This window comes from Anomalospiza imberbis, chromosome 3 (genome assembly GCF_031753505.1).
Source record: "Anomalospiza imberbis isolate Cuckoo-Finch-1a 21T00152 chromosome 3, ASM3175350v1, whole genome shotgun sequence".
In the NCBI taxonomy this organism is placed as follows: domain Eukaryota; kingdom Metazoa; phylum Chordata; class Aves; order Passeriformes; family Viduidae; genus Anomalospiza; species Anomalospiza imberbis.
The window spans coordinates 1,351,972-1,372,263 of record NC_089683.1 but is presented as its reverse complement, the minus strand read 5'-3'; the positions used below and the strand labels follow the sequence as shown (position 1 = coordinate 1,372,263).

General features: G+C 57.5%; 1 protein-coding gene across 1 annotated transcript in view; it reads left to right on the top strand.

Annotated features, from left to right (window-relative positions):
- Positions 1 to 7,130, top strand: part of CCDC25 (coiled-coil domain containing 25) — a 40,633-nt gene extending 33,503 nt beyond the window's left edge. Inside the window, exons 8-9 of the mRNA XM_068183128.1 lie at positions 3,686 to 3,731; positions 7,086 to 7,130. Of these exons, the coding sequence (XP_068039229.1) occupies positions 3,686 to 3,731; positions 7,086 to 7,115 (76 nt within the window). The 3' untranslated portion in view covers positions 7,116 to 7,130. The remainder of the gene's footprint in view (positions 1 to 3,685; positions 3,732 to 7,085) is intronic.
- The last annotated feature ends 13,162 nt before the right edge of the window (positions 7,131 to 20,292 follow it).

Genomic DNA, 20,292 nt, shown 5'->3' with positions numbered 1-20,292 from the left:
TTGGGGATGTTGGGGATATTTGGAATGTTGGGAATGTTCGGGAGGTTGGGGATGTTGGGTGCCGGCAGCGCCGGGAATTGCTCCTGGAAATGCGCCGGGAACAGGAGCTGGAGCAGCTCAGGTGGGAATTGTTCGGGAATTCCGGGAATTGCGGGAATTCCGGGAGTGCTGGGAATTCTGAGAGTGCTGGGGGTGTTGGGAATGTTGGGAATGTTGGGGGTATTTGGAATGTTGGGAATGTTCGGGTGGTTGGGGATGTTGGGTGCCAGCAGCGCCGGGAATTGCTCCTGGAAATGCGCCGGGAAGCAGGAGCTGGAGCAGCTCAGGAGGGTGGGAATTGTCCAGGAATGCCGGGAAATCTGGGAATTCTGGGAGTGCTGGGGGTGTTGGGAACGTTTGGAATGTTGGGAATGTTTGGGGATGTTGGGAATGTTTGGGGATGTTGGGTGCTGGCAGCGCCGCCAGCAGCGTCTGGAGCTGCGCCGCAAGCAGGAGCTGGAGGAGCTCAGGTGGGAGTTGTCCGGGAATTCCGGCAGTTCTGGAGAATGTTGGGAATATTGGGAATGTTGGGGATGTTGGGAACGTTTGGGAGGTTGGGGATGTTGGATGCCGGCAGCGCCGGGAGCAGTGCCAGGAAATGCGCCGGGAACAGGAGGTGGAGGAGCTCAGGTGGGAATTGTTCAGGAATTCCGGGAGTTCTGGAGAATGTTGGGAATGTTTGGGATGTTTGGAATGTTGGGAATGTTGGGAAGGTTCGGGAGGTTGGGAATGGTCGTGATGTTGGGAATGTTGGGAACGTTCGGGAGGTTGGGGAGGTTGGGTGGCAGCAGCTGCAGGAGCTGTGCCAGGAACAGGAGCTGGAGGAGCTCAGGTGGGAATTCCGGGAATGCCGGGAATTCTGGGAACGCTGGGAGTGTCGGGAATGCCAGGAACGTCGGGAACGTTGGGTGGGAATGTCGGGAATGTTGGGGGGCGGCAGCGCCGCAAACGGGCGACGGAGGAGCTCGGGCGGGAACAGTTTGGGAATTCCGGGAATGCTGGGAATTCCAGGAACGTTGGGAATGTTCGGAATGGTTGGAGGCAGCGTTGGGAATGCTGGGTGGGAATGTTCGCTTGGAATTCTGGGAATCTGCGCTTGCAGTTCCCGGCTTGTTTGGTGAGAAGGTCGGGAATGTGTGGTGGGAACGTTGGGAACGTCCGGGTGGAATTCCGGGAACGTCTGCTGGGAACGTTGGGAATGTTTGCTGGGAATGTTCAGGTGGAATTCCGGGAATGTCTGGTGGGAATTCCGGGATCGGAGCTCCTGGGGGCTTTCCCCGGACAATCCCGGCTTCGGTCGGGGACTGAGACTGGGAGAGCTGGAATTGCCTCGGGAATTCCCTCTGGAATTGGGTCTGGAATTCCCTCTAGAATTGGATCTGAAATTCCCTCTAGAATTCCTTTGGGAATTTCCCCCGGAATTCTCTCTGCGATGGTCCTTGGAATTGGGTCTGGAATTAGCCCTGGAATTCCCTCTGGAATTGAGTCTGGAGTTTCCTGTGGAATTCCCTTTGGAATTGTCCCTGGAATTCTCCCTGGAATTCTCTCTGGAATTCCCTCTGGAATTTCTCAATTTGCTCTGGAATTTTCTCAGAAATTCCCTTTGGAATTTCCCCTGGAATTGTTTCTGGAATTGCCCTTGGAATTTCTCCAGTTCCCTCTGGCATTCTCCCTGGAATTCACTTTGGAATTTCCTCAATTCCCTCTGCATTTTTTTTTTTTTCTGGGAATTCCCTTTGGAATTGCCCTTGGATGTCCCTGGAATTCTCTCTGGAATTGGGTCTGGAATTGCCCCTGGAATTGTTGGGAATCGCTCTGGAATTCTGTCTGGATTGCCTTCAGAATTCCCTCTGGAATTCTCTTTGGAATTGCCCCAGTTCCCTTTGGAATTCCCTCTGGAATTGGGTCTGGAATTGTCTCCCTGGAATTCCCTTTGGAATTCCCTCTGGAATTGGGTCTGGAATTGTCTCCCTGGAATTCCCTTTGGAATTCCCTCTGGAATTGGGTCTGGAATTGTCTCCCTGGAATTCCCTTTGGAATTCCCTCTGGAATTGCCCCGATTCCCTTTGGAATTCCCTCTGGAATTCCCTCTGGAATTGCCCCAGTTGCCTCTGGAATTCCCTCTGGAATTTCCTCTGGAATTGTCTCCTTGGAATTCCCTTTGGAATTGCCCCAGTTGCCTCTGGAATTCTCTCTGGAATTTCCTCTGGAATTGTCTCCTTGGAATTCCCTTTGGAATTTCCTCTGGAGTTCCCCCGGGAATTCCGGAGCTTTCCCAGGATTCCTCCCGCTCCCCCCGGAATTCCGGATCCCGGCTAAGCGGGAATGCGAGGCCGGGATGTGCCGGGAATTCACCCCCGGGGATTTGGGATTCCCAGGATTCCCTCGGGAGCTTCCCCGAGCTCCACAAAAAGCGGGATTGAGGGAAATCCGGGATTTTCCTGGATCCAGGCTCGGAGAGCCGGGACCGGGATCCCAAATCCGGGATTTTCCCGGGATCAAGATCCCAAATCCGGGATTTTCCGGGATCCGGGATCGTGATCCCAAATCCGGGATTTTCCCGGGATCAGGATCTCAAATCCGGGATTTTCCGGGATTGGGATCCCGAATCCGGGATTTTCCCAGGATCCGGGACCAGGATCCCAAATCCGGGATTTTCCCGGGATCAGGATCTCAAATCCGGGATTTTCCGGGATCAGGATCCCAAATCCGGGATTTTCCAGGATCGTGATCCCAAATCCGGGATTTTCCCAGGATCCAGGACCGGGATCCCAAATCCAGGATTTTCCCGGGATAAGGATCCCAAATCCGGGATTTTCCCAGGATCCAGGACCGGGATCCCAAATCCAGGATTTTCCCGGGATCAGGATCTCAAATCCAGGATTTTCCGGGATCGTGATCCCAAATCCGGGATTTTCCGGGATCCGGGATCGTGATCCCAAATCCGGGATTTTCCCGGGATAAGGATCCCAAATCCGGGATTTTCCGGGATTGGGATCCCAAATCCGGGATTTTCCCAGGATCCGGGACCAGGATCCCAAATCCGGGATTTTCCCGGGATCAGGATCCCAAATCCGGGATTTTCCCGGGATAAGGATCCCAAATCCGGGATTTTCCAGGATCGTGATCCCAAATCCGGGATTTTCCCTGGGAAAAGGGACGGGATCCCAAATCCAGGATTTTCCCGGGATAAGGATCCCAAATCCGGGATTTTCCCAGGATCCAGGACCGGGATCCCAAATCCAGGATTTTCCCGGGATCAGGATCTCAAATCCAGGATTTTCCGGGATCGTGATCCCAAATCCGGGATTTTCCGGGATCGTGATCCCGAATCCGGGATTTTCCCAGGATCCAGGACCGGGATCCCAAATCCGGGATTTTCCCGGGATCAGGATCCCAAATCCAGGATTTTCCCAGGATCCGGGATCGTGATCCCAAATCCGGGATTTTCCTGGGATAAGGATCCCAAATCCGGGATTTCCCAGCTGGGAGATCCCGGAGGAAAACCTCGGGAAGAAGGGGTTGCGGGGCGATCGGTGAGGGGCGGAATTCCAGAGGGAAAATCCTCGGGAATTCCGGGCTCCGCTGCCGGTTCCCAGTGGGAATCCGCCGGGAATTGCGGGATCATTGGGAATTCTCCCTGCAGGAGCTACTCGTCCCTGATGAAGGCCGAGAACATGTCCTCCAACCAGGTGAGGCGGCCGGAATTGCGGGAATTCCCTGGGAAAAGGGACGGGATAACTCCGGGAATTCCCTGGGATAACTCCGGGAATTCCCTGGGAAAGGGGAGGGGAAAACTCCGGGAATTCCCTGGGAAAGGGGAGGGGGAAACTCCAGGAATTCCCTGGGATAACTCTGGTAATTCCCTGGGATAATTCCCGGAATTCCCTGGGATAACTCTGGCAATTCCCTGGGATAACTCCAGGAATTCCCTGGGAAAACTCTGGGAATTCCCTGGGAAAGGGGAGGGGAAAACTCCGGGAATTCCCTGGGAAAAGGGATGGGATAACTCTGGGAATTCCCTGGGATAATTCCCAGAATTCCCTGGGATAACTCCGGGAGTTCCCTGGGATAACTCCGGGAATTCCCTGGGAAAAGGGACGGAATAACTCCAGGAATTCCCTGGGATAACTCTGGTAATTCCCTGGGATAATTCCCAGAATTCCCTGGGATAACTCTGGCAATTCCCTGGGATAACTCCAGGAATTCCCTGGGAAAACTCTGGGAATTCCCTGGGAAAGGGGAGGGGAAAACTCCGGGAATTCCCTGGGAAAAGGGACGGGATAACTCTGGTAATTCCCTGGGATAATTCCCGGAATTCCCTGGGATAACTCTGGCAATTCCCTGGGATAACTCCGGGAATTCCCTGGGAAAACTCTGGGAATTCCCTGGGAAAGGGGAGGGGAAAACTCCAGGAATTCCCTGGGAAAAGGGATGGGAAAACTCTGGGAATTCCCTGGGAAAGGGGAGGGGAAAACTCCGGGAATTCCCTGGGAAAAGGGACGGGATAACTCTGGGAATTCCCTGGGATAACTCCAGAAATTCCTTGGCATAACTCCCGGAATTCCCTGGGATAACTCCGGGAGTTCCTTGGGAAAAGGGATGGGATAACTCTGGGAATTCCCTGGAAAAACTCCCAGAATTCCCTGGGATAACTCTGGGAATTCCCTGGGAAAACTCCCAGAATTCTTTGGGAAAAGGGATGGGATAACTCTGGGAATTCCTTCGGAATGGGAATGGTGAGAATGATGGGATTGGGAACACTGGGATTAATGGGGAAAATGGGATTGGGGGAATGAAAATAACGGGATTGGGAATCACGGGAATGGAATTGGGAATGGGATGGGAATAATGGGATCTGGAGGAATGGGAATGGGAATTCCGGGAAGAACGGGATTGGGAATCATGGGAATAACGGGACTGGGAATGGGATTGGGAATGGGACGGGAACAGTGGGACTAGGAAGAACGGGAATTCCGGGAAGGAACGGGAATATCGGGAATGGGAATTTCCGGAGCTCCAGACCCTGAGGTGTCCCCAGGGGAATTCCCCCATTCCCAATCCCCAGTCCCACATTCCCAAATTCCCATTCCCAATTCCCACATTTCCACATTCCTCCATTCCCAAACTCCCATTTCCATTCCCAATTCCCAAATTCCCATTCCCGCATTCTCATTCCCAGTTTCCAGATTCTCAAATCCCACATTCCCAAATCCCCGCATTCTCAATCCCAAATCCCCCAATTCCTGCATTCCCATATTCCTCAAATCCCCAGATTCCCACATTCCCCCATTCCTGCATTCCCAAATTCCCCCATTCCCAAATTCCCCCATCCCCAAATTCCCAAATCCCCAAATTCCCAAATCCCCAAATTCCCCTTTCCCAAATCCTCCGATTCCCAAATTCCTGCATTCCCAAATCCCCCAATTCCCCCATTCCCCACTTCCCCCATTCCCAAATTCCCCCATTCCCAAATCCCCAAATTCCTACATTTCCACATTTCCCCATTCCTGATTTCCAAATCCCCAAATTCCTAAATTCCCAATTCTCCAATTCCCAAGTCCAATTCCCAAATTCCCCCATTCCCACATTCCCAAATTCCCAAATTCCCAAATCCCCAAATTCCTGCATTCCCAAATTCCCCAATTCCCAAATCCCCAAATTTCCCCATTCCCCCATTCCCAATTCCCAATTCCCCGCATTCCCAAATTCCCCCATTCCCAAACTCCCGCATTCCCAAACTCCTGCATTCCCAATTCCCCGGATTCCCCCATTCCCCCATTCCCAATTCCCAAATTCCCACATTCCCAATTCCCAAATCCCTGCCTCACATCCCCCCATTCCTGCATTCCCAATTCCCCAAATTCCCCAATTCCCAAATCCCCAAATTTCCCCATTCCCCCATTCCCGCATTCCCCCATTCCCAAATCCCTGTATTCCCAAATCCCCGCATTCCCAAATTCCCGCATTCCCAAATTCCTGCATTCCCAAACTCCCAAATCCCCGCATTCCCCCATTCCCGCATTCCCAAATTCCCAAATCCCCGCATTCCCAAATTCCCACATTCCCAAATTCCCAAATTCCCCAAATTTCCCCATTCCCCCATTCCCAATTCCCAAATCCCCACATTCCCAAATTCCCCAAATTTCCCCATTCCCCCATTCCCAATTCCCAAATCCCCACATTCCCAAATTCCCCAAATTTCCCCGTTCCCCCATTCCCAATTCCCAAATCCCCGCATTCCCAAATTCCCCCATTCCCAATTCCCAAATTCCCACATTCCCAATTCCCAAATCCCTGCCCCACATCCCCCCATTCCTGCATTCCCAATTCCCAAATTCCCACATCCCCAAATTTCCCCATTCCCCCATTCCCGCATTCCCAAATTCCCAAATCCCCGCATTCCCAAATTCCCACATTCCCAAATTCCCCCATTCCCAAACTCCCAAATCCCTGCATTCCCCCATTCCCGCATTCCCAAATTCCCAAATCCCTGCATTCCCAAATTCCCGCATTCCCAAATTCCCAATTCCCCGGATTCCCCCATTCCCGCATTCCCAAATTCCCCCATTCCCAATCCCCAAATCCCCAAATTCCCCTATTCCCAAATCCCCGCATTCCCAATTCCCCGGATTCCCGCATTCCCGCATTCCCAAACTCCCGCATTCCCAATTCCCCGGATTCCCGCATTCCTGCATTCCCAAATCCCCAAATCCCCGCATTCCCAAATTCCCCCATTCCCAAACTCCCGCATTCCCAAATCCCCGCATTCCCAAATTCCCCCATTCCCAAACTCCCAATTCCCTGCATTCCCCCATTCCCAATTCCCAAATTCCCGCATTCCCAAATTCCCGCATTCCCAATTCCCTGGATTCCCCCATTCCCGCATTCCCAAATTCCCGCATTCCCAAATTCCCGCATTCCCAATTCCCTGGATTCCCCCATTCCCGCATTCCCAAATTCCCGCATTCCCAAACTCCCGCATTCCCAATTCCCCGGATTCCCGCATTCCCGCATTCCCAGCGCCGTTCCCGCTTTTCCCGCAGGACGGGAACGACTCCGACGATTTCATGTGAGGATCCCGGATCCCGCCCGGCTCCGTCCCGAGCCCGGCAATTCCCGGAAAACGAACTCGGGCTCCGGCCCCGGGGGCGCTCCGGGACGTCCGGGGCAATTCCCGAATTCCCGGCAAGGCCGGGGCCAACAAAGCCTGGGAGCAGCCGGGGCCGCCTCTGGAATTCTTCCCCCGGGAATCGTCGGGAACGCCGGGAACGGAGCCGGGAACGGGCCGGGGTTGGGAATTCCGGGATCTGCTCCCTCGGGATCGCGCGGAATTCCGGCTGGGAGCCCGGGGCTGGGAGCCGGGAATGGGGTTTGGGGGGAAAAATGGGAAAAATGGAGCGAAACTGGGAAAAAATGGGGAAAAAATGGGGAGAAACTGGGAAAAAAGGGGAAAACCAGGGAAAACTGGGAAAAACTGGGGGGGAAAAGGAGGGAAACTGGGAAAAAAATGGAAAAAGAAATGGGAAAAAATGGGGGGAAACTGGGAAAAATGGGGGGAAAGCAGGAAAAACCAGGGAAAACCGGGAAAAAATGGGGAAAACCAGAGGAAAACTGGGAAAATATGGGAAAAAACCAGGAAAAATGGGAAAAAACTGAGAAAAAACCTGGAAAAGCGGGGAAAACTGGGAAAAATGGGGGAAAAGTGGGGAAAAATGGGGGAAACCCAGGGGAAAACAGGGAAAAAGTGGGAAAAACCAGGAAAAACTGGGGAAAATGGGGAGAAAACTGGGAAAAAACTGGGAAAATGTGGAGACAACCAGGAAAATCTGGGATAAAACCGGAAAAGTGGGAAAATAAGTGGGAAAAGCAGGGGGAAAACTGGGGAAAATCGGGGGAAAATGGGGGGAAACTGGGAAAAACCAGGAGAAACGGGGGAAAATCATGGAAAACTGGGATAAACCGGGGGGAAAGTGGGAAGTAACTGGAAACGTGGAAGGAAAACTGGGAGAAAGCAGGAAAAATTCCGGGAAAATGGGGAAAACCACGAGAAACTGGGGAAAATCAGAAAGAACGGGAAAAGCGGGAAAAATGGGAAAAACCAGGAAAAGGGAAGAGATCTCTCCAGGGCCAGGATCCTGCCGGGCTCGGTGGAAATCCGGGAATATTCCTGGGAAAAGGGGATTCCGGGAAAAGGGGATTCCGGGAAAAGGGGAATTCCGGGAAAAGGAAATTCTGGGAAAAGGGGATTTCAGGAAAAGGGGATTCCGGGAAAAGGGGATTCTGGGAAAAGGGGATTCCGGGAAAAGGAGAATTCTGGGAAAAGGAAATTCTGGGAAAAGGGGATTTCGGGAAAAGGGGATTCTGGGAAAAGGGGATTCCGGGAAAAAGGGGATTCCGGGAAAAGGGGATTCCAGGGAAAAGGGGATTCCGGGAAAAGGGGATTCTGGGAAAAGGGGATTCCGGGAAAAAGGGGATTCCCGGGAAAAGGAAATTCTGGGAAAAGGGGATTCCGGGAAAAGGGAATTCCGGGAAAAGGGAATTCCGGGAAAAGGGGATTCCGGGAAAAAGGGGAATTCCGGGAAAAGGGGATTCCCGGGAAAAGGAGATTCCGGGAAAAAGGGAATTCTGGGAAAAGAGGATTTCGGGGAAAAGGAATTCCGGGAAAAGGGATTCTGGGAAAAAGGGAATTCCGGGAACAGGGAATTCCAGGGAAAAGGGGATTCCTGGGAATAGTGGATTCCAGGAAAAGGGGATTCCCAGGATAAGGGGATTCCGGGAAAAAGGGGATTCCGGGAAAAGAGGATTTCGGGAAAAAGGAGATTCCGGGAAAAGGGGATTCCGGGAAAAGGGGATTCTGGGAAAAGGGAATTCCAGGAAAAGGGGATTCCAGGAAAACAGGATTCCCAGAGGTCCCAGCCCAAATCCTGCTGTTCCCAAATCCCAGGGATCGGGAATGGGGTCGGGAATGGGGTCTGGAATGGGGTCAGGATTGGGAATTGGGTTGAAATTGGGATTGGGATCCGGAATGGGAGCGGGAACGGGATCGGGATTGGGAATGGGGTCAGGAATGAGCATAGGATCAGGAACAGGGTCAGGAATGGGATCAGGAATGGGGTCAGGAATGGGAATGGGATTGGGATTGGGAATGGGATCAGGAATGGAAATGGGATTGGGACCAGGAATGGGGTCCAGGAATGGGGTCAGGAATGGGATTGGGATTGGGATTGGGATTGGGATTGGGATTGGGATCAGGAATGGGGTCAGGAATAGGAATGGGGTCCAGGGATGGGATTGGGATTGGGATCGGGATTGGGATCAGGAATGGGGTCAGGATTGGGAATGGGATCAGGAATGGGGTCAGGAATGGGATTGGGATGAGGAATGGGGTCAGGATTGGGAGTGGGATTGGGATTGGGATCAGGAATGGGGTCAGGAATAGGAAGGGGGTCCAGGAATGGGAATGGGATTGGGATTGGGATCAGGAATGGGGTCAGGATTGGGAATGGGATCAGGAATGGGAGTGGGATGAGGAATGGGGTCAGGAATGGGAATGGGGTCAGGAATGGGAATGGGGTCAGGAATGGGAATGGGGTCAGGAATAGGAATGGGGTCAGGATTGGGAATGGGATTGGGATTGGGGTGGGATTGGGATTGGGAATGGGATCGGGGATTGGGATCAGGAATGGGATCGGGGTTGGGAATGGGGTCCAGGAATGGGGTCAGGAATAGGAATGGGGTTAGGAATGGGGTTAGGAATGGGGTGGGAATGGGATCGGGATTAGGATCCAGGAGCTCTCCCGGATCCATGGGAATCCAGTCCAGGAGGCACCAGAGACCTTTATTGAGCTGTGACCCCACGGGGACACCAAGGGACACCATGGGACACCATGGGACACCATGGGACACCAAGGGACACCATGGGGACACCAAGGGACACCAAGGGACACCAAGGGACACCAAGGGACACCAAGGGGACACCAAGGGACACCATGGGGACACCAAGGGACACCATGGGGACACCAAGGGACACCATGGGGACACCATGGGACACCAAGGGACACCAAGGGACACCAAGGGACACCAAGGGGACACCAAGGGACACCATGGGGACACCAAGGGACACCAAGGGACACCATGGGGACACCAAGGGGACACCAAGGGACACCAAGGGACACCAAGGGACACCATGGGGACACCAAGGGACACCAAGGGGACACCAAGGGACACCAAGGGACACCATGGGGACACCAAGGGACACCATGGGACACCATGGGGACACCAAGGGACACCATGGGGACACCAAGGGACACCATGGGGACACCATGGGGACACCATGGGGACACCATGGGGACACCAAGGGACACCATAGGGACACCATGGGACACCATGGGGACACCAAGGGACACCAAGGGGACACCAAGGGAACACCATGGGGACACCATGGGGACACCAAGGGACACCATGGGGACACCATGGGGACACCAAGGGACACCAAGGGACACCATGGGGACACCAAGGGACACCAAGGGGACACCAAGGGAACACCATGGGGACACCATGGGGACACCATGGGGACACCAAGGGACACCATGGGGACACCATGGGACACCATAGGGACACCATGGGACACCATGGGGACACCAAGGGACACCAAGGGGACACCAAGGGAACACCATGGGGACACCATGGGGACACCAAGGGACACCATGGGGACACCATGGGGACACCAAGGGACACCAAGGGACACCATGGGGACACCAAGGGACACCGTGGGGACACCATGGGGACACCAAGGGACACCATGGGGACACCAAGGGACACCATTGGACACCATGGGGACACCATGGGGACACCAAGGGACACCATGGGGACACCATGGGGACACCATGGGACACCAAGGGACACCATGGGGACACCATGGGGACACCATGGGGACACCATGGGACACCATGGGACACCATGGGGACACCATGGGACACCATGGGGACACCAAGGGGACACCAAGGGGACACCAAGGGGACACCATGGGGACACCATGGGGACACCAAGGGACACCATGGGGACACCATGGGGACACCAAGGGACACCATGGGACACCATGGGACACCATGGGGACACCATGGGACACCATGGGGACACCATGGGGACACCAAGGGGACACCATGGGACACCAAGGGGACACCAAGGGACACCAAGGGACACCATGGGACACCATGGGACACCATGGGGACACCATGGGGACACCAAGGGGACACCATGGGGACACCATGGGGACACCATGGGGACACCATGGGGACACCATGGGGACACCATGGGACACCAAGGGACACCATGGGGACACCAAGGGACACCATGGGACACCATGGGGACACCATGGGGACACCATGGGACACCAAGGGGACACCAAGGGAACACCATGGGGACACCATGGGGACACCAAGGGACACCAAGGGGACACCATGGGGACACCATGGGGACACCAAGGGACACCATGGGGACACCAAGGGACACCATGGGGACACCATGGGGACACCATGGGGACACCAAGGGACACCAAGGGACACCAAGGGACACCATGGGGACACCATGGGACACCATGGGGACACCAAGGGACACCATGGGGACACCAAGGGACACCATGGGGACACCATGGGGACACCATGGGGACACCAAGGGACACCAAGGGACACCAAGGGACACCATGGGGACACCAAGGGACACCATGGGGACACCATGGGGACACCAAGGGACACCATGGGGACACCAAGGGACACCATGGGACACCATTGGACACCATGGGGACACCAAGGGGACACCATGGGACACCAAGGGGACACCAAGGGAACACCATGGGGACACCATGGGGACACCAAGGGACACCATAGGGACACCATGGGGACACCATGGGGACACCATGGGGACACCAAGGGACACCATGGGGACACCAAGGGGACACCATGGGGACACCATGGGACACCATGGGGACACCAAGGGACACCATGGGGACACCATGGGGACACCAAGGGACACCATGGGGACACCAAGGGACACCATGGGGACACCAAGGGGACACCAAGGGACACCATGGGACACCATGGGGACACCAAGGGACACCAAGGGGACACCATGGGGACACCAAGGGACACCATGGGGACACCATGGGGACACCATGGGACACCATGGGGACACCATGGGGACACCATGGGGACACCAAGGGACACCAAGGGACACCAAGGGACACCATGGGGACACCATGGGGACACCAAGGGACACCATGGGGACACCATGGGGACACCAAGGGGACACCATGGGACACCAAGGGACACCAAGGGACACCATGGGACACCATGGGGACACCATGGGACACCATGGGACACCAAGGGACACCATGGGGACACCATGGGGACACCATGGGGACACCAAGGGACACCATGGGGACACCAAGGGACACCATGGGGACACCATGGGACACCAAGGGACACCAAGGGACACCATGGGGACACCAAGGGACACCAAGGGACACCAAGGGACTCCATGGGGACACCAAGGGACACCATGGGGACACCATGGGGACACCAAGGGACACCATGGGGACACCAAGGGACACCATGGGGACACCATGGGGACACCATGGGACACCATGGGACACCAAGGGACACCATGGGGACACCATGGGACACCAAGGGACACCAAGGGACACCAAGGGACACCATGGGGACACCAAGGGACACCAAGGGACACCATGGGGACACCAAGGGACACCATGGGGACACCATAGGGACACCAAGGGACACCATGGGGACACCAAGGGACACCAAGGGACACCATGGGACACCATGGGGACACCATGGGACACCATGGGACACCAAGGGACACCATGGGGACACCAAGGGACACCAAGGGACACCATGGGGACACCAAGGGACACCAAGGGGACACCATGGGGACACCATGGGGACACCATGGGGACACCAAGGGACACCAAGGGACACCATGGGGACACCAAGGGACACCATGGGGACACCAAGGGGACACCATGGGACACAATGGGGACACCAAGGGACACCATGGGGACACCAAGGGACACCATGGGGACACCATGGGGACACCAAGGGACACCAAGGGACACCATGGGACACCATGGGGACACCAAGGGACACCATGGGGACACCAAGGGACACCAAGGGACACCATGGGGACACCATGGGACACCAAGGGACACCATGGGGACACCAAGGGACACCATGGGGACACCATGGGGACACCATGGGACACCAAGGGACACCATGGGGACACCAAGGGACACCATGGGGACACCATGGGGACACCATGGGACACCATGGGACACCAAGGGACACCATGGGGACACCATGGGGACACCAAGGGACACCATGGGGACACCAAGGGACACCATGGGACACCATGGGGACACCATGGGGACACCAAGGGACACCATGGGGACACCATGGGACACCATGGGGACACCATGGGGACACCCTGGGGACACCAAGGGACTCCATGGGGACACCATGGGACACCATGGGGACACCAAGGGACACCATGGGGACACCATGGGGACACCATGGGGACACCATGGGACACCATGGGGGACACCAAGGGACACCATGGGGACACCATGGGGACACCATGGGACACCATGGGGACACCAAGGGACACCATGGGGACACCATGGGGACACCATGGGGACACCAAGGGACACCATGGGACACCAAGGGACACCATGGGACACCAAGGGACACCATGGGGACACCATGGGGACACCATGGGACACCAAGGGACACCATGGGGACACCATGGGGACACCAAGGGACACCATGGGACACCAAGGGACACCAAGGGACACCATGGGGACACCATGGGGACACCATGGGACACCAAGGGGACACCATGGGGACACCATGGGGACACCAACGGACACCAAGGGACACCATGGGGACACCATGGGGACACCAAGGGACACCATGGGACACCAAGGGACTCCATGGGGACACCAAGGGACACCATGGGGACACCATGGGACACCATGGGGACACCATGGGGACACCAAGGGACACCATGGGGACACCAAGGGACACCATGGGACACCATGGGGACACCATGGGGACACCAAGGGACACCATGGGGACACCATGGGGACACCAAGGGACACCATGGGGACACCATGGGACACCATGGGGACACCATGGGGACACCAAGGGACACCATGGGACTCCATGGGGACACCAAGGGACACCATGGGGACACCATGGGGACACCACGGGACACCATGGGGACACCATGGGGACACCAAGGGACACCATGGGGACACCAAGGGACACCATGGGGACACCATGGGGACACCATGGGACACCATGGGACACCATGGGGACACCAAGGGACACCATGGGGACACCACGGGACACCATGGGGACACCATGGGGACACCATGGGGACACCAAGGGACACCATGGGACACCAAGGGACACCATGGGACACCATGGGGACACCATGGGGACACCATGGGACACCATGGGGACACCATGGGGACACCAAGGGACACCAAGGGACACCATGGGGACACCATGGGGACACCAAGGGACACCAAGGGGACACCATGGGACACCAAGGGACACCATGGGACACCATGGGGACACCATGGGGACACCATGGGGACACCATGGGACACCATGGGGACACCAAGGGACACCATGGGACACCAAGGGACACCATGGGGACACCATGGGGACACCATGGGACACCATGGGGACACCAAGGGACACCAAGGGACACCATGGGGACACCAAGAGACACCAAGGGACACCATGGGGACACCATGGGGACACCAAGGGACACCATGGGGACACCATGGGACACCATGGGGACACCAAGGGACACCAAGGGGACAGCATGGGGACACCATGGGGACACCAAGGGACACCATGGGACACCATGGGGACACCATGGGACACCAAGGGGACACCAAGGGACACCATGGGGACACCATGGGGACACCAAGGGACACCATGGGGACACCAAGGGACACCATGGGACACCATGGGGACACCAAGGGACACCATGGGACACCATGGGGACACCAAGGGACACCAAGGGACACCATGGGACACCTTGGGGACACCAAGGGACACCATGGGGACACCAAGGGACACCATGGGGGACACCATGGGGACACCATGGGGACACCATGGGGACACCAAGGGACACCAAGGGACACCAAGGGACACCATGGGGACACCAAGGGACACCAAGGGACACCATTGGACACCATGGGGACACCATGGGGACACCATGGGGACACCAAGGGGACACCAAGGGGACACCAAGGGACACCAGGGGACACCAAGGGACACCATGGGGACACCAAGGGACACCAAGGGACACCATGGGGACACCAAGGGACACCAAGGGACACCATGGGACACCATGGGGACACCAAGGGACACCATTGGACACCATGGGGACACCATGGGGACACCATGGGGACACCAAGGGACACCGTGGGGACACCATGGGGGACACCAAGGGACACCATGGGGACACCAAGGGACACCAAGGGACACCATGGGACACCTTGGGGACACCAAGGGACACCATGGGGACACCAAGGGACACCATGGGGACACCATGGGGACACCAAGGGACACCATGGGACACCATGGGGACACCAAGGGACACCATGGGACACCATGGGGACACCATGGGGACACCAAGGGACACCATGGGGACACCATGGGGACACCAAGGGACACCAAGGGACACCAAGGGACACCATGGGGACACCAAGGGACACCATGGGGACACCATGGGGACACCAAGGGACACCAAGGGACACCAAGGGACACCATGGGGACACCAAGGGACACCAAGGGACACCATTGGACACCATGGGGACACCATGGGGACACCAAGGGACACCATGGGGACACCAAGGGACACCATGGGGACACCAAGGGGGACACCATGGGACACCAAGGGGACACCAAGGGAACACCATGGGGACACCATGGGGACACCAAGGGACACCAAGGGGACACCATGGGGACACCAAGGGACACCATGGGGACACCATGGGGACACCATGGGGACACCATGGGACACCATGGGGACACCATGGGGGACACCATGGGGACACCAAGGGACACCAAGGGACACCAAGGGACACCATGGGGACACCATGGGGACACCAAGGGACACCATGGGGACACCATGGGGACACCAAGGGGGACACCATGGGACACCAAGGGACACCAAGGGACACCATGGGACACCATGGGGACACCATGGGACACCATGGGACACCAAGGGACACCATGGGGACACCATGGGGACACCATGGGGACACCAAGGGACACCATGGGGACACCAAGGGACACCATGGGGACACCATGGGACACCAAGGGACACCAAGGGACACCATGGGGACACCAAGGGACACCAAGGGACACCAAGGGACTCCATGGGGACACCAAGGGACACCATGGGGACACCATGGGGACACCAAGGGACACCATGGGGACACCAAGGGACACCATGGGGACACCATGGGGACACCATGGGACACCATGGGACACCAAGGGACACCATGGGGACACCATGGGACACCAAGGGACACCAAGGGACACCAAGGGACACCATGGGGACACCAAGGGACACCAAGGGACACCATGGGGACACCAAGGGACACCATGGGGACACCATGGGGACACCAAGGGACACCATGGGGACACCAAGGGACACCAAGGGACACCATGGGACACCATGGGGACACCATGGGACACCATGGGACACCAAGGGACACCATGGGGACACCAAGGGACACCAAGGGACACCATGGGGACACCAAGGGACACCAAGGGGACACCATGGGGACACCATGGGGACACCATGGGGACACCAAGGGACACCAAGGGACACCATGGGGACACCAAGGGACACCATGGGGACACCAAGGGGACACCATGGGACACAATGGGGACACCAAGGGACACCATGGGGACACCAAGGGACACCATGGGGACACCATGGGGGACACCAAGGGACACCAAGGGACACCATGGGACACCATGGGGACACCAAGGGACACCATGGGGACACCAAGGGACACCAAGGGACACCATGGGGACACCATGGGACACCAAGGGACACCATGGGGACACCAAGGGACACCATGGGGACACCATGGGGACACCATGGGACACCAAGGGACACCATGGGGACACCAAGGGACACCATGGGGACACCATGGGGACACCATGGGACACCATGGGACACCAAGGGACACCATGGGGACACCATGGGGACACCAAGGGACACCATGGGGACACCAAGGGACACCATGGGACACCATGGGGACACCATGGGGGACACCAAGGGACACCATGGGGACACCATGGGACACCATGGGGACACCATGGGGACACCCTGGGGACACCAAGGGACTCCATGGGGACACCATGGGACACCATGGGGACACCAAGGGACACCATGGGGACACCATGGGGACACCATGGGGACACCATGGGACACCATGGGGACACCAAGGGACACCATGGGGACACCATGGGGACACCATGGGACACCATGGGGACACCAAGGGACACCATGGGGACACCATGGGGACACCATGGGGACACCAAGGGACACCATGGGACACCAAGGGACACCATGGGACACCAAGGGACACCATGGGGACACCATGGGGACACCATGGGACACCATGGGGACACCATGGGGACACCAACGGACACCAAGGGACACCATGGGGACACCATGGGGACACCAAGGGACACCATGGGACACCAAGGGACTCCATGGGGACACCAAGGGACACCATGGGGACACCATGGGACACCATGGGGACACCATGGGGACACCAAGGGACACCATGGGGACACCAAGGGACACCATGGGACACCATGGGGACACCATGGGGACACCAAGGGACACCATGGGGACACCATGGGTACACCAAGGGACACCATGGGGACACCATGGGGACACCAAGGGACACCATGGGGACACCATGGGACACCATGGGGACACCATGGGGACACCAAGGGACACCATGGGACTCCATGGGGACACCAAGGGACACCATGGGGACACCATGGGGACACCACGGGACACCATGGGGACACCATGGGGACACCAAGGGACACCATGGGGACACCAAGGGACACCATGGGGACACCATGGGGACACCATGGGACACCATGGGACACCATGGGGACACCAAGGGACACCATGGGGACACCATGGGGACACCATGGGGACACCAAGGGACACCATGGGACACCAAGGGACACCATGGGACACCATGGGGACACCATGGGGACACCATGGGACACCATGGGGACACCATGGGGACACCAAGGGACACCAAGGGACACCATGGGGACACCATGGGGACACCAAGGGACACCAAGGGGACACCATGGGACACCAAGGGACACCATGGGACACCATGGGGACACCATGGGGACACCATGGGGACACCATGGGACACCATGGGGACACCAAGGGACACCATGGGACACCAAGGGACACCATGGGGACACCATGGGGACACCATGGGACACCATGGGGACACCAAGGGACACCAAGGGACACCATGGGGACACCAAGAGACACCAAGGGACACCATGGGGACACCATGGGGACACCAAGGGACACCATGGGGACACCATGGGACACCATGGGGACACCAAGGGACACCAAGGGGACAGCATGGGGACACCATGGGGACACCAAGGGACACCAAGGGACACCAAGGGACAACATGGGGACACCAAGGGGACACCATGGGGACACCATGGGGACACCATGGGGACACCATGGGGACACCATGGGACACCATGGGGACACCATGGGACACCATGGGGACACCATGGGGACACCAAGGGACACCATGGGACACCATGGGGACACCATGGGACACCAAGGGGGACACCAAGGGACACCATGGGGACACCATGGGGACACCAAGGGACACCATGGGGACACCAAGGGACACCATGGGACACCATGGGGACACCAAGGGACACCATGGGACACCATGGGGACACCAAGGGACACCAAGGGACACCATGGGACACCTTGGGGACACCAAGGGACACCATGGGGACACCAAGGGACACCATGGGGACACCATGGGGACACCAAGGGACACCATGGGACACCATGGGGACACCAAGGGACACCATGGGACACCATGGGGACACCATGGGGACACCAAGGGACACCATGGGGACACCATGGGGACACCAAGGGACACCAAGGGACACCAAGGGACACCATGGGGACACCAAGGGACACCATGGGGACACCATGGGGACACCAAGGGACACCAAGGGACACCAAGGGACACCATGGGGACACCAAGGGACACCAAGGGACACCATTGGACACCATGGGGACACCATGGGGACACCATGGGGACACCAAGGGGACACCAAGGGGGACACCAAGGGACACCAGGGGACACCATGGGGACACCATGGGGACACCATGGGGACACCAAGGGACACCGTGGGGACACCATGGGGACACCAAGGGACACCATGGGGACACCATGGGACACCATGGGGACACCATGGGGACACCAAGGGACACCAAGGGACACCATGGGGACACCAAGGGACACCATGGGGACACCAAGGGACACCAAGGGACACCATGGGGACACCAAGGGACACCATGGGGACACCATGGGACACCAAGGGGACACCAAGGGGACACCATGGGGACACCAAGGGACACCAAGGGACACCATGGGACACCATGGGGACACCATGGGGACACCATGGGGACACCATGGGGACACCAAGGGGACACCAAGGGACACCATGGGACACCAAGGGACACCAAGGGGACACCATGGGGACACCATGGGACACCATGGGACACCAAGGGACACCATGGGGACACCAAGGGACACCATGGGACACCATGGGGACACCAAGGGACACCAAGGGGACACCATGGGGACACCATGGGGACACCAAGGGACACCATGGGACACCATGGGGACACCATGGGACACCATGGGGACACCATGGGGACACCAAGGGACACCATGGGGACACCAAGGGGACACCAAGGGACACCATGGGACACCATGGGGACACCAAGGGACACCATGGGACACCATGGGGACACCAAGGGACACCAAGGGGACACCAAGGGAACACCATGGGGACACCATGGGGACACCAAGGGACACCATAGGGACAC